General features: G+C 43.0%; 1 protein-coding gene across 1 annotated transcript in view; it reads left to right on the top strand.

Annotated features, from left to right (window-relative positions):
• DNAI3 (dynein axonemal intermediate chain 3) overlaps positions 1 to 15,002 on the top strand; it is a 130,540-nt gene extending 115,538 nt beyond the window's left edge. Inside the window, exons 20-23 of the mRNA XM_044005324.1 lie at positions 196 to 400; positions 4,082 to 4,173; positions 5,890 to 6,012; positions 14,722 to 15,002. Of these exons, the coding sequence (XP_043861259.1) occupies positions 196 to 400; positions 4,082 to 4,173; positions 5,890 to 6,012; positions 14,722 to 14,874 (573 nt within the window). The 3' untranslated portion in view covers positions 14,875 to 15,002. The remainder of the gene's footprint in view (positions 1 to 195; positions 401 to 4,081; positions 4,174 to 5,889; positions 6,013 to 14,721) is intronic.
• Positions 15,003 to 16,454: the final 1,452 nt, after the last annotated feature.

The following is a 16,454-nucleotide window of genomic DNA, read 5'->3' as shown; positions in this document are numbered from 1 at the left end:
GGAGGAGTATTAGGAGCATGTGATGATGGGCATAAAGAACTCTTGCTGAATGATATTGAGCCCGAACTTAAGACTTCACCTGTGGAATCTTGGAGAAAAGCTTAAAGCTGGCCTTACAAACCATCGTTTGTTTCATGTGATGATACCAATGTCTTCTCGCAGTACTGACGTGGGTTTCTGTCGCTTTCTTTTCAGCAAGGACCACTCCTGCAGTCTAGCTGTTCCTCAAAGAGGTACACCGCTGGACACTGGTCCCTGACCAGGGCAGGAGTCTTCTTTGTCGGCAAAGAAGACGGATACATTGATATCTGGGACCTGCTGGAGAAAACTCACGAACCCGCCCAGACTCAAAACATATGCATAACGTCGATCACATACATCACACCCTGGATGATTGCCTGTAGGTGAACCTTGAAAAAGAGAGAGGCTGGACTCATCTCGTTCTTCATAGATAAACAATAGCTGGCACTAGATAAGGGCTTTTAGGTCCACAAAGTGAGAAGCAAAGGGATGCAATCACTAGAGAGTCAGCGTCAGAGCCAGCCGGATCTGGGTTGAAATCTGGCTTCTGATGTCGACTAGCTGTGGGAGCCTTGGGAAGTCACTTTAACCTCTTGGGGCTTTTGGACCCCCTTTAAGGCTAAAATTTGCCCAAAAGGTGCTGACTCCCATGGGCAGAGGGAGATGAAATCACAAGGTCCAGTCCCTGTCCCCGTGTATGCTTACAACAAGTGTGGGCATCTTAGCTTTATTTTACCAGTGAGGAGATAGAAAGTAAGTGACCAGCCCACAGTCACACAGCTTACAAGCAACGAAGCAGGGATTTGGACTCATTTCCCAATTTTAAGTCCAAGAGACTTTCCACTATGCCCAGCACACCTTATTAACCTATTAACAATGATCTCTTTTTTTTGGTGGGGCAATTGGGGTTAAGTGACTTGCCCAGGGTCATACAGCCAGTTGGCATCAGAAGTGTCTGAGGCCAGATTTGAACTCAGGACCAGTGCTCTATCCACTGCGCCACCTAGCTGCCCCTAACAATGATCTTACTTAATATTAGAAGAATCATAATGTAGGAGGAGGCTTAAAATGGTCCTCTGTCCCTTCCTACAGGAACTCATGTGATCCATCTCTAACAGATTAAACCCCATCTGTCTTTAAAAAGACTTGCAAAGAAGGAAATGCCACAGCCTCCCTCTCCAACTCATTCCAGGTTTAACAGTCCCCAGTGTGCAAATATAATTGATCCAACCTAAATCCCTCCTGTGATGAGTTAAGCATCATGACTTTGGCATCCATTCGGGAAGAAGCCTCCTTCCCCTGTGAATGCGATGGACTCGGGCCTTGAAATGAACAAAATGAAGAAGCCCTGTGAGCACTTTGCCCAGTTTACCTGTTTCCCAAAAACCCCCTCCCTCCCTGGCCCTGAACCTGAGTCAGGCACTTGAGCTGAAGAAGTGGCTGTGGAGCCTGCTATGGCTGACCCCCACCCCATTCCTGTGGTGCCTTGTACCTCTTCAAAGAGTATTTACACGAGAGGGACATGGGATCCTCACAGCTGCTCCTTGAGGTAGGGAAGAAGTTACCACCCCATTTTAGAGCTGATCAATCTACAGTCTGAAGGTTGGGAGGAACCTTAGAGATCTTTTACTCCATCTGGAACGGAATCCCCTCTGCTGATGCGGACAAATGTCACCCGCCTTCTCCCTGACCCTCTTCAGGGCCTGGTGGCCCACTGCCTTACTTAGCCCCTCTTTCTGCCCCAGGCTCCATCATCCTTCCAGCCACCACGTTTACAGTCTTGATGTCGTCCTCCTCCCTCTCAGACCCTGAATCTTGCCCTCCCAGCTTCCACAGTGTCTCTCACACACGTCTGTTCTCTGACGCACCCTCCCCACTCCGGGTCCCTAATATTCTCACCTCCAGGATGAAATAGTTAAAGCTATTTCGAATCTGGCCCCTTCCTTCTCTTTCCTTTCCTTCCTCTGATCCACAGTCCCCTGGCGCTGTCCTCCTCCCAGCTCCTCAAACACCAAGCTCCATCTCCTATCCACCCGTGCCTAGAAAGAACGCTCACCTCACCCCTTCCTCTGAGATTGCCTGGTTTCCTTCCAAGACTCAGCTCCAGCACCACCCCCCCCAACTCTGTCTCCTGGATCCTGGCCCTGTGATCTCTCTCCTACAGAGGCAGCAGGAGGGGGTGCCCTCAGCTGAACCCGTGCTGAGATGCTGCTCAGCAAACCAGGGCTTTGGCCTTTCCAGTCCCCTCCCCGCCCCCCCCCCCCACGTTGGAGCTGGACTGCAACTGCCTCAACTACATCCTCTTCTTTCCCTTTCCCAGGTTAAATTCCTCCATTTCTTTATCCTATGCTTCCCTAGAGACAAGCTTTCCAACCGTTTAGTCACCATTATGACTCTCCACTGAACTCATATCAAACAGTTCCTTTAATTAGATAAATAATTGGAGGGGGCATTCTTCATTAGGTTTCTTTTCATTATTATTATTTTTTGAACTAATGATAGGGACTGAACCTGGAATTATATTATAAGGATCTCCCAGGGCAGCTAGGTGGCACAGTGGATAGAGCACCGGCCCTGTAGTCAGGAGGACCTGAGTTCAAATCTGACCCCAGACACTTGACACTTACTAGCTGTGTGACCTTGGGCAAGTCACTTAACCCCAATTGCCTCACAAACAAAAAAAATGTATAAGGAACTCCCAAGGAAGCAAACTCCCTTTCCCAATATGGTTCAGCACCTTCTCTGCTAGTTATATTGTTTCAGTTGTGTCCCATTCTTTGTGACCCCATTTAGGGCTTTCTTGGCAAAAATTCTGGGGTGGTTTGGCATTTCCTTCTTTAGTTCATTTCACATATGAGGTAACTGAGGCAAACAGGGTGAAGTAATTTACACAGGGCCACACAGCTATATATGTCTCAGGCCACATTTGAACTCAGGTCTTTAAGACTTCAGGCCTGGGCATTCTCTCCACTGCAACACCTAGCTGCCCTTTTCTCTGAAATTTTAGTCTTATATTTATATTATATATTCACATGTTATATATATATATATATATATATATATATATATATATATATATATATATATATAAATAATGGAAAGGATAAGTAACTTGCCCATGGTAAGGAAAAAATAACACATAAAAATGTTCTCAGCATTAAGGATAATTCCTAGGAGAGATATGATCCCTTTCTTTGGAGAGGAGGCCTGAATTCCGACAAGGTTTTCTGATTCCTGGCATGTTTGCAGGGTTGCTTTTGTCTATTTTTGTTCCATTCCTCTCCTCCCTTTCAGAAAGATTAGACAGAAAAATTATTTGAATTCTACCAACTTCCTAATGTTTTCCAGATCAGCCATTGCTAAGCTATACTGTACATGTTTTCAAGGTGTCTGATACTTTTAATTAGTTCAAAACTCTACTTTTCCTGACTTTTCAATAATAAGAGTCTGCAATCTATTTGTATGAAGTCTCCCATAGAGGAAAAGGGAAAAAACAACAAAGGCGATGAGGTTTGTTTTTTGGTTTTTTTGTTTTTAAATGAAAATTTTCTAGCAGCATTTGATGTTTTGTTCACATTTTAAAATCTCAGAGAAAAATGTGTTGCTCTGCTGCAGAGAAAGCAGTGGGTCGGCTTGTTGCTTTGAAATTCCTCTGGATCATGGGAAGCTTATCTTCCCTTTAAGTCTTACACACTGAAATATCCTCTAGAAGTATTCTTTGAAAATATTCCCGCACATCATCATTAGCATTCCCTTTGAGCTTGTCTGTTATCTACCCACTGGGTTAGGATAGAAGGCTTACAGAGGAGCACAGACAAGGAAGGATCAGGAAGGCTGACAAAAAAAGTTTAGAATCTTTGTTCTGGAAAACTGGAAAAACTGACTTCCATATGTCTATGTGGTCTCTGCTGTAAAACCCAATGAAGGTTCCATGACCAATGCAACCACACGTAGAAGCAACAAGTCCCAGAGGAAACTGCAAAACAAAAACACATGGATGTTTAACTTCTAAAATTGCTTTTTGTTTGCTAAGTTTTTCCCCTTTTTAAAAATCTTTCAGCAAAGCAGCAATTTGTAGCCATAGCTGATAATTATGGAACGCTGCATATATTAGAAATTCCATGGACATTAAGTCATCCTTCGGCCAATGAGGTTAGTAATATTTTGCTTTGGGGATCTGTGTGATTGGATATCTTGGAGGCATTTTTTAAAAGGTGTTTGGGGTTCTTTTAGGGGTGAACTTAGCAAGTTTAGAAACAATGATTAGCATCCTTGTTGTGTGATCACAGAGTTAGAAAATTCTAGAGTTCAGGGTCATAGATGTCAAAAATGAAGAGGACTCTAGAAATTACTGAGCCCAATCCCTTCACTTTATGAAGGTGCCTGAAGCTCAGAAAGGTGAGGTAAAGTAGAATTCAAATCTTGGTCCTCTGATTTGTGCTTGGAAGAGGCCTCATGGCCAGCTGGTCTACCCAACCTTCCTCCTCCACCACCACCACCCCCAGACCCCCACCCCTCCAAATAATCTCTACTAGAACTTACTTAGCAAGAAATCATTCGAGTCAAACAGGGAGTTTGCTCATATTTTATAAGTTAAACAAACTGTAATTATATAGGTGGGAGACCAGGTAAGGGAGAACAGGCTCTGAGAAGAATTGACTTTGAGAAGCAGTCATTATTACAGGAAGGATATGGAATACAAGCAGCATGCATGTAGCTAACATAAAAGTACAATATCACTGCTCTCCAGTGGACAGCATGTACCATGAGTCTGTACTAGATTAACCCAAACTCCACAGATTTAAACCAAAAGAAAAGCACCAAGAGTTCACAGAGGTGCAAGTATAATTTTTCCCCCTTGTGGGAAAGAAGTGCTACTCAGACTCACATCAAGCACAATTCAACATAAAGGGTCCTACTCAGTGGAATTTCTCCCACAAGGGATGGGCCCGTAGGATACTTAGCAAAGTCACTGATACATATAATTTTGAACAAGTATGAGAGTATGCTTAGATCAGCATGTGCTACCTGTGACCTATCCAGAGCTTACACAAATGAGTAAAGCAAAGAAAGGACCTGAACATTACTGTTGCCACTCTAGAACTTCTGATTATCAAAGGCAATGCTGCTGAAATTTGTGCTGTTGTTTTAAATGGGACTTCTATTTCTGAAATAGAATCAACTCAATGATGCAAAAGTGGTCCATGTTCTTAGTGTATCTCATGTCAACATCTCCTCTCCTCAGATCTGTCTCTGTCCTGCTTACATTAGCGTATTAGGCCTCTGTCTGTCCTGGAAGGGTTGGAGGTAGATTTTTTTCCAAATGTAAGTTTCTTTGAACACTCAACCTAGTGACTTGAATCTATCAGATGTTTAATAAACATTGAATGCATTGTCTTTGAACACAACAGAAAGTCAATATTAGCTTGTCAAATGTAAAGACCATCTCTCTTATTTTTCTTTGTAGCTCTCTCAGTGCCTAACATGATGCTTTGCATGTAGTAGGCATTTAATAACTGTTTACTAGATGAATACAAATGGCATTATTTTGTGTTTGAGATGATTTATTTCTGTTCTCCATTACTGTGAATAATTGCATCGTGTAGGATAACTACTAGATTTTAAACAGTTGCTGTTAACTGACTAATTGAGAAAACTGTCACATATCACTATTATTGATAACATAACAGAAATTGTCCATGAAATACTTGGAAGTTTATATTTTCAAGGTTTGTTCCAGAGAAATTTAGTATTTCTTTGGGTATGTTCTTCTTATTAGATAACCACTAGGGCAGTAGATGTTCCTTAGCAATCTGATGAACGATTTCAGGTAGACCATGCATGAGTCTCTTCTGTTTTTGTTAACAGGTACAAAGTGTAAACAATTACTTCGATAGAGAGGTCAGTCACCTGAGATATACAGAAAAACGCAAAGAAATCCGAGAGAAGGAAAGAGCAGAAATGCAGCTGGAATCAGAGAGAAAGAAAGTTGTAAGTGAAAATTTAAGGAACAGACCTTTTTCCCTGTAATATCTAGCCGTCTGCCCTTCAGCAATGAAGACTAGCTTTGGCCAGATCCTCCTTTTTCCCCTTCTCTCCTCGGGGTCGAGAGGATATTTTTTCTTTTTTGTTTTGTTTTGTTTTGTGGGGCAATGAGGGTTAAGTGACTTGCCCAGGGTCACACAGCTAGTGTCAAGTGTCTGAGGCTGAATTTGAACTCAGGTCCTCCCGAATCCAAGGCCAGTGCTTTATCCACTGCACCACCTAGCTGCCCCTGAGAGGATATTTTTCAATCCTTTGTTAGTCATTCATGAAAATGGAGATACCAATGTGATGCCCTATGAAATCTCACCCAATTTCCTATCAAGGATTTTCTAATAAAAGCAGATAATTCCTCTGGGATTTATTAAAGGGCCCGGGGTATTCTATCTGTCTGTGCAGGCCAACCAGCACCAGGAGGTGTGGAATGTTACGGGTGAGGCACAGCAAGCAGGCCGGTGTGGCCAGATCATAGCAGGCATAAAGGAGAGTGACATGTAATAAGCTTGGTCAGATTGTCACCCAGAGGAACATATGTTTTACGTTAGGGGCAGTGGGGAGGCACTGATTCCCTTCCACTACACACAGCTTGGGGTTTTTTTTTTGTTTTGTTTTGTTTTTTTGTTTGTTTGTTTGTTTTGTGGGGCAGTGAGGGTTAAGTAACTTGCCCAGGGTCACACAGCTAATAAGTGTCAAGTGTTTGAGGTCGGATTTGAACTCAGGTCCTCCTGAATCCAGGGCCGGTGCTTTATCCACTGTGCCACCTAGCTGCCCCCACAGCTTGGGTTTTTTAAAAGGATTTTTCCAATTTAATATGGAGTCTCAACAGTGTCCTGCTTGTCCCTGTCTCCTTCTGAACTTCCTTCTGCTTTCTCTGTTATATCTTTTAATGATTCATTGACCGACATCCTGCTCTTTCTTTTAAAAATAAAGTATCACTATCACTCTCCTGCCTGCTCTGTTGGGAGAAAAAAACAACAGAGGCTGTCACTTGTAATAAGGAAGTTACAGGCACAAAAAACAAGTCAATGAGCTCCTCGACCAGGGGAAATGAACAGAGCTGCACTTCAGGATTATCACTTCGGCAGCTGTGAGCATCGGCTGGAGGCAGGAAGACCAATGAGAAAGCTAGTGAAGTAGTCCAGGAAAGAGGGGATCAGGATCTGAAGTGGAGTGGTAGTTGTGGGAACAGAGAAGGGGAATGTAAAAGGCATCATGGAGGTAGGAAGGACACATGCCCACTGATAGGACATGGGAGGGTCCAGGTTGGGAAGCTGGGTCATTTGGACGATGGTGCTCCCCTCCAAAGAACAAAGGTGGCTTGAGGTCAGACCGAGGTAAGGAGATAAGTAGCTCTGTTTTCAACAGGTTGAGTTTGCAATGCCTACAAAACATCCAGTTGTAAATATCCAATAGCCAGTTGGGGATGAGAGACAGGAACTTAAGAGAGGGAGAAGGAGATCAATGTCCCCCAAATTTAGTAAACTCAGACCTTGTGGGGATTCCCTGTATAAATCTGGGAGTCAAGCAGCTAGGTGGCGTAGTGGATAAAGCACTGGCCCTGGATTCAGGGGGACCCGAGTTCAAATTCGGCTTCAGACACTTTGACATGGACTAGCTGTGTGACCCTGGGCAAGTCACTTAACCCTCATTGCCCCACAAAAAAGAAAAGAAAAGAAAAGATAAATCTGGGAGTCATCACCATGGACATGATAATTAAATCTATGGGAGCTGATGGGGTCACCAAATGAGAATGTAGAGAGGGAAAAAGGACCCCAGACAGAGCCTTGTGGAATATCTTGAGTTAGATTCAGGACAGGGATGGCTAATGACCCAGCAAAGCAGATGAGAGGAAGCAACATTCTTTACTGACTTCTATTCATCAGGTCTCTCTCTCTGGATGAAGATAGTGTCTTCCTTCATTTATCCTTTGTAGCTAATTTGGGTGTTTATAATAATCAAAATTACTTATTCACTTAAAGGTGTTCTTAAAACAATATTGCTGTTGTTGTATACAACACAATGTAACTGATTATATAAAAAATAAAAGTAAAGAATCATATGATTGGGGCAGCTAGATGGCGCAGTGGTTAAAGCACCGGCCCTGGATTCAGGAGTACCTGAGTTCAAATCTGGCCTCAGACACTTGACACTTACTAGCTGTGTGACCCTGGGCAAGTCACTTAACCCCCATTGCCTGCACAAAGAAAAAAAAAGAATCATATGATTATATCAATAGAGGCAGAAAAATCTTTTGATGAAGTACAACACTCATTTCTATTAAAAACACTTGAAAGTATAGATATAAATGGATTTTTCCTTAAATGGATACAAAGAATTTATTTTATTGTTTTTTGGTTTTGGTTTTGGTTTTTTGCAGGGCAGTGAGGGTTAAACAACTTGCCCAAGGTCACACAGCTAGTAAGTGTCAAGTGTCTGAGGCCGAATTTGAACTCAGGTCCTTTTGAATCCAGGGCCAGTGCTTCATCCACTATACCACCTAGCTGCTCCAAAGCATTTATTTTATACCATCCTCAAGTATTATTTGTAATGGGGCCAAGCCAGAAACGGTCCCCATAAGATCAGGTGTGAAACAAGGATGTCCACTGTCACCAATATTATTCGTTATATTGGAAATCCTAGCAATAGCAATGAGAAAAAAAAAAATAGAAAGAACTAGAATAGGCAATGAGGTCATAAAACTATCTCTTTTTACAGATGATATGATGATATGCTTAGAAAATCCCAAAGACTCAATTAAAAAAATTAGTTGAAACAATTTATAATTTTAGCAAAGTAGCACAACGTAAATCTCACATAAATCATCAGCATTTCTATATATCACAAATAAAACAAACAAGGATAGTAAGAGATACCCCCATTTAACATAACTCTAGACAGTATAAAATACTGGAAGTATACCCGCTTATTTTATTCTACAACCTAAAAACAAAAAACAAAAAAAAAGAAATTTTAAAAGAAATAAAAATAATAACTGATTAGTATGGGGCTTCAAAGTATTTTCAGAAAAAGTACTGATAAAATTAGATATATTCTTTTTTTTTTTTTTAGTGAGGCAATTGGGGTTAAGTGACTTGCCCAGGGTCACACAGCTAGCAAGTATTATGTTTCTGAGGCCAGATTTGAACTCAGGCACTCCTGACTCCGGGGCCAGTGCTCCATCCACTGCTGCCCCCAAATTAGATATATTCTAGCAAAAGACCAAATGAGCAAATAGCCGTCATTGAGAAGAATAAGTGACAAATTCATTATTTGGTTTCCTAGCCATAGTTTGATTTTGAAGAGCAATATTCATTGGCTTAAATAGAACTGAGAGCTTGATTCCAAATGTCAATCTGTGGAAATATTAATTGAGATGTGGAATTCAAGCTTTCATGCAGCAATCTGAAAAGATCCTCATACGCTGGTGGGCAGTAGTGTTGGATGACTGTAATTAAAGCAGAAATCTAAGTCCAAACAATTAGAAGAGCTGACAGTGTAGGGAAAAAAAAAAAGACCTGAATACGTGAAACGGCTTATTGTTTTCCCCTATTATGGCTATTAATCTAAGTTTGGTCTATCATTACGGTTTCTGCCTCCTCCTCCCCAAAGTTTCCATCATTAAGCAGAAGAGAAGTAGCAAAGAAAGAGGAGAGCCCATTGTGCCTTTAACATACTAGGCATTTAATAAGTACTTGCAGAATTACATTTGTGGTCCTTGATTCTTAGTTGTAAGTAAGAAAAAAGCATAATTAGGACTATAGACGCCACCTGAGACACGGAAAGAAGCTCATCATAGGGGAGAACAAATCAAGAAGGCGAGAGAGGAGGGAACAGAATGGCTGACGTCCCCTCCGCAAAATTCTTCCTAATAGACCTAGAAAATTTACCAGACCAAATCTTGATGGGAAAATGCAGAGAAAGCCACAATGAGTCATTTTCCAGCCCAGGTCAGCATAAGGAAACAGCAAGAGAGGCCTATGGATACTTGAGATAGGTCGGGCCAAATGCATGCCTTATAGAGTACGGCAGCATCCAAGGAGAGGCTGTGTTTTGTTTTTTTTTTTTAGTGAGGCAATTGGGGTTAAGTGACTTGCCCAGGGTCACACAGCTAGTAAGTGTTAAGTGTCTGAGGCCGGATTTGAACTCAGATACTCCTGACTCCAGGGCCGGTGCTCTATCCACTGCACCACCTAGCTGCCCTGAGAGGCTGTGCTTTAAGGCAAGAGGGGGTTGCAGACCCATGTCAGGGCACTGTGATGGGAACAGATGCCAACTGGCAGGTAGCTTTGTTACCCTCTACCCAGTTCTGGGTCACAGATCCAGGGAGGACTGAAAATACAACCTGCACCCAGGGATGGCATCCCCATCGTAGAAGGTCCTGGGCTATGTACCAAGAAAAGAGGAAGTTCAGAACCAGACAGCAGGGTGGCTCAGACCAGGAGCAGAGCAGAATCTTAGTTTTAGCATTTAGCCTAGACTGCAGAGGAATAACCAGGGCAGGAACAATAGGCAGTAACAATACAATAAAGGTTTATTAACTGCCAGGCACTGGGCTAAGCGCTAGAGATTCAAATAAGGATCAAGCTCAGTGGAGTCAAATCCAAGGGGTGCCAACCAGTGAGAAAGGAAAAGAAGGCTGGGCTTCTGAGCCCTCTTTAGATGTTAAATGAAGGCTTCGAGAGCTTTTTGCCCTACCCTCTGGTCCTCCAATCAGAGGGACAGAGGCGACTGCGGGTTCCGATGTAGTGTGGGCGTCATCGCTGGTACAAGCTCTGCAATGATGCACTTCCCTAGTAATGAACTTTTTGGGGGACTGGGAGGGGGAAAGGAAGAATGATGATAACCAAAGGTTACAGCTGGTGAAACATGAAGACCAAAGGGGAGTCTGCAATTCTATCACTCAGAACCATCAGCTTTCCAGCCGGCTGATGGGACAAATTCCAACAGCTTTCTACTATTCCTCAGACCCAAACCCAGGTGAGGAACCTACAGAGCCCAGATCAGAGGGGATGCCATCAGACTTTTCCACGTGTCAGACTAGTCTGAAAGGTTGCGGGTCCCCAGGCTGTCCCTGAGATCCAGAAGTAACCCAACATTAAATACCCTCAAGAAGACTGGCAGTAAGGGGAGCAGCCCTGACCCTCCCTCCAGAGGTACACAGAACCAACCAAGCCCTAACATCAAGTCTGAAGCCAGGAAGTGGGTTGGAAGCAAACAAAGCAAACAAAAGAAGAATCTCACCCTAAAGAATTGCCATGGGGCCAGAGAGGGCACAAACAAAGAAGAGGAGAATGACTCCAAAACATCTATAAGCAAAGCTTCAGAGAAAACTACAGCTTGGGCAAATATTCAACTAGAATTTTTGAAAGAGGTGGAGCAATATTTTTTTAAAAAGAATTAAAATGTTTTTATCAATGAAATGAGAGCACTTGGAAAAGAAATGAAAGTTATGGAAGAAAAAATTGGAAAGGAAATTAACAGCTTGGTACAAGATATATAAAACCTTACCAAGGGAGCAGCTAGGTGGCAAGGTGGATAAAGCACCGGCCCTGGATTCAGGAGGACCTGAGTTCATGTCTGGCCTCAGACACTTGACGCTTACTAGCTGTGTGACCCTGGGCAAGTCACTTAACCCTCATTGCCCCCCTAGCCCCCCAAAACCCCAAACCTTGCCCAAGAAAAAAACTCCCTGAAAATTAGAAAGGACCAAAGAGAAGTCAATGACTACATTAGATAGCAAGAAATATTGAAACAAAGTCAAAAGTCTGAAAACAGAAGAAAATGTGAGATATCTCACAGCAAAAATAAAAGATGAGGAAAACAGATTGAGAAGAAAATTAAGGACAATTAAACTATCTGAATGAATGCCATGACTAACAAAAGCCTGGACATGAAGTTTAAAGAAATCTTGGGGGTTTGGGTTTTTTTTTTTGGTGGGGCAATGAGGGTTAAGTGACTTGCGCAGGGTCACACAGCTAGTAAATGCCATGTGTCTGAGGTCAGATTTGAACACAGGTCCTCCTGAATCCAGGGCTGGTGCTTTATTCACTGCACCACCTAGTTGCCCCTAGTTTAAAGAAATCTTAAAGAAAACTCCCCAGATTTCTTAAAACAAGAGGGCAAAGTGGAAACAGAAATAATCCACTTCCTGAAAGAAACCCCAAAATGAAAATTCCCAGAAATATCATAGCCAAAATCCATAGTATCTAGTCAAAGAGAAAATACTGTAAACAGCCAGAAAGAAACTCAGTATGTATATAGATCTCTACAGATTCTCAGTATTTCCCCTAATACCTAATCTAATGTTTAATACATGTTTGGCAATCCAATGAATCCTATTTAATGAAATTTTACCACTAAACGTTGTCATAGGTGACAACAATTGAATATGAAAGTAAGATTTGCCCAAATTAGGCTGATTATAGTCTCTGACATATAATGACCTTGAGCAAGTCATTTGACTTCTGGTGCTCCAAGCAATTAAGAATGTAAATAGCAAAGAAGAGGCTTTGGTGGAGAGGGAGTTTCCACACCTGGGAATTCTCTCTATCAATGAAATCACAGACCCAATTCTTATAGCATTCTTTTCCTAGTACAGATGATTGATGCAATTCACTGCATTTTTTTTTAGTGAGGCAATTGGGGATAATTGACTTGCCCATGGTCACACAGCTAGTAAGTGTTAAGTGTCTGAGGCCGGATTTGAACTCAGGTACTCCTGACTCCAGGGCCGGTGCTCTAGCCACTGTGCCATCTAGCTGCCCCCACTGTATTTTTTAATATCATCTGCTCCTGTTTTGAATGTTTCATTCATTCCTTTTGTTGTCATCGTTGTTGTTTTACACTGAAGTCATTTCCCAATTCTTACAAACCTGACTGATATTGAAGTCAATCAATAAACGTGCATTAAGTGTCTCCTACATGTCCAGTGCTGTGCTAAACACTGGTGGATTGATAGATTCTGCTAAAGAGGCAATAGACAGCACCTGCCCTCAGGGAGCTTAAAATCGACACTCCTCCCTCCTCAAACAAGGAAAAACAGCTTAAGCCAACTAAGTGATTGCATGCATCGTGGAGGCCTCCAGAGAAGGCGGATCAAACAGATGTCTCAGTCCCTTACTGAAGGTGCTACGGTGCTACGGGAGGCCAGAAAATGGTTTCCACATCACAAAAGCTACAGGATCCTTGGTCACAGGTCAAAAGCTGCAGGCATAATTAAATAACAAGATGTCTATGCATGCATGTGCTAGAAAGGGAAGGAGCAATGATTTGCCTCTCAGCATTTTCTAGCAGTCAGGATGAGGAACAGGAGCTTAGAGAGATCAAGGGGATATTCCAGTCCAGGTGTTCTTTACCTTGTCTGGTGAAACCTATGGATCCTTTGTCAGGATAGTATTTTTAAATGCATACAGCAAAATACAGAGAACTACAACAGAAATTAATCATCCTAAAATGAGGCTCTTTTGAAAAAGTTCTTAGTCTCCAGGTAAAGAACCTCTGATCTAGTCTGATCCTTTCATTTCATAGGAGGAAACTGAGGCTCTGAGAAGGGAAATGGCCTGTCCAAGGTCACACAGACAGCATTCCAGCTGTCTCCAACCTCCAGTTCCTGTGTTCTTTTCACTATAACAAATTGCCTCTCTTCTTGCATCCTATTTCTAATTAAGAGTAGTGGTTTGTAACTTGGATTTGTACTATCCTAGGGCACAAAACCTAATTGCTTTTAAAAATTAAAATGAGTGAAAATTACTTTTGTACCCTGTGGCATCTTGGGAAGGGGAATAGGTGTGCCATGTTACGAAACCCAAAGGAAAAGAGCATCCCAATTTCCAGGCCTGCCTGTATGAACAGCAGAATAAATCATTATCATAGACCTTAGTGGAACTAAGGGGTATACGGGGTATTCAGAGAGGACGAGCACCTCTGCTGTGAGGGCTTCTGAACCCTTTTTAGAGCTGTTCATCCACCTTTGGTGTCCAGCTGTCACCCAACTTTTATCTGGGGCTCTAAGAAGCAGGCACAGTGGTCACACCCCATAAAACCATCTCCTCGTGTAGGCTAAACCAGGTTGAAGATAACCAACAGGCCTCAAACCTCTTGGTGAATTAGGGGGATGTCTACCCTAAGCACCTGCATACCTCCCCCTGCAGAATGGGCAGATGAGAACAGTTTGTTCCATTGGCCATGAAGTGGGTTTGAAGCAGGTGCTATGATGTGCTTTGAGCTTGGTCAGACATCCGATGCATCCCGGGCCATCACCGGTAGTCCTGACTTTTGTCCTGCCACTGGACTTTGCTAACTCTGGAAGAGAGAGTGAGGCTGACAACTCTGTGTAACACTGCTTCACTTAAATTCAATTCATGAGCAAGTCAAGGCGTCACCCTGTGATGTTGTGATGATGTTGGTCTTCTTTGAAAACAAAGGACAAACAAGTATTAAGAAAAAAAGCAAATTTTTTAACTTTTACCCAAAAAAAATTTACTCCAAAGGTATAAAACAAATCTACAAACATCTCTGCTCAAGCTTTCTAGGTCAGTTTAAATGCAAAAAAAAAAAAAAATTATATAAACAGTAGCAGCCTAGTGATTCCAATTGTCTCATACATCAGTACTTAACTTTAAGCCCTAATGTGCTTTTCTTTTCCTTTCTTTTCCCCAGAAAGTTTTTCAAAAGTCAAGAGAACAGTTGGAAGCTGAGCTGAAGATAAGCTATGAAGAATATCTAGATCTGGAAAAGCAAATACTTGGAAACCTCGGGGTGGTCCCAGACACAGACAGAATACCGTCCTCATTCAGAGACCTCCTCCTTTAGGTGACCAATTCCTGGGCTACTTTTCTGAAGATTTTTCTTCTTTCTTAGTAATGACTTGTTTCTGTGCCTGTTTGCCAAGCATAAGTTGTACATAAGATGAGGAGGAAACAAAAATAAGGTTTGTAATTTGTAAGTGTAGAGAAATTAGCTTCATTGACAGTCATTAAAACTTCTCAGTTTGAACAAGCAGCAAGACTGGCTCACTTTCATTCATGACCCAGAGAGTCTGAGCCCACCCTGCAGAACTTGTATATGGGAATTATTTTAGGAACACTGAAGGGGACCCAGCAATTGTTCTCAAAGATGGGCTCTCACCCATCACCCCTCCCCACCAAGTTGTAACCACTGAAATAGAAAAAAGTTGAGGCCGACCCTCACTCTCAGGTTTAATTTTGGCTATGCCCACCAGTCAGTTGGTCAACAAGCCATTCACTAAGACCTTGATCTGTGCCCAATATTGTTCTAAGGGCTGGGCAGAAGCACAGTTCCTGCCACGAACAAGCTCACATCCTAACGGGAAAGACAGCATGCAAATAACTGGGAAGATTTGTGTACAGAGAAGATGGGAGGCCCTCTGAGGAGAGAAGGCAGCAGAGCTAGGAGAGGTGGTCACTTTTAGCCTAGTAATCAGTAAGATGCACCAGTCAGTCTGAGAAGGCTGAGTAAAGACAAATGCTTTGCATTTCATTATCTAGTTCCTTCAGAGCCGTGACAGTCTATGGAAGGGAGCTCAGGGGGCATCCTGAATAAGAACCAACTCTACGGTCATCTAGCCTTTGCTGGAGGACCTCTGGGCAAGGAGTCCTCTCCAGAGACTTCCTGCTATTGGACAGTTCTAATTGGTGGGAAGTTTTTTTTTCCTGACATCCAGCCCAAACTGGCTTATCTGCAACTTAGACCCCATTGCTCTAAATGCTACCATATGGAAGGGCAGCTAGGTGGCGCAGTCCATAGAGCACTGGCCCTGAAGCTGAGAGGACCCGAGTTCAAATCTCACCTCAGATACTTAATAGCTGAGTGACCCTGAACAAGTCACTTAACCCCTATTGCCTCAAACATCCAGGGCCATCTCCAGTCATCCTGATCTCTATCTTACCCACCACACCCAGATGGCTCTGGAGGAGACAGTGAGGTTGCACAGTCCTCCCTCATTTAGTCCAATTACCTGCAAGTCATGACATCACTCCAATGTCTGGGTCCTCTTTGAGGACAAAGGACAAACAACAACAAAAACCGTCTGGAACCAAGTAGAAAATTGAGCCCAGCGCTAGATCCCACCCTCCAGGTGTGGTCACGCCTCACTTGTGGGGAAAACACGGGGCAGACCAGGAATGAGGGGAAAGCAGGGATAGGGCCGGGTACCCAAGCAGGTGTCCAGGGGGGTGCCAGCAAGCCTCCCAGCACAGAGGCCCGGGCCTGCTCCTCCTTCCTTGGCGGGCGCAATCGCTGACCGTTTGGAGCTCATCTTGACCGCTGGTTTGAGGGCTTGGCTTAACCCCACTTTACTGCTACCCAGTGTCCTCAACAGCCAGTGTCAAATAGGGGGCTCTTCCCCCAGACACTGAAGTCTCTGGGTTTGC

The sequence above is a fragment of the Dromiciops gliroides genome, chromosome 4 (assembly GCF_019393635.1).
Source record: "Dromiciops gliroides isolate mDroGli1 chromosome 4, mDroGli1.pri, whole genome shotgun sequence".
NCBI classification, from domain to species: Eukaryota; Metazoa; Chordata; class Mammalia; order Microbiotheria; family Microbiotheriidae; genus Dromiciops; species Dromiciops gliroides.
The sequence above is the reverse complement of the archived record's forward strand: the minus strand, read 5'-3'. Positions and strand labels throughout refer to the sequence as shown.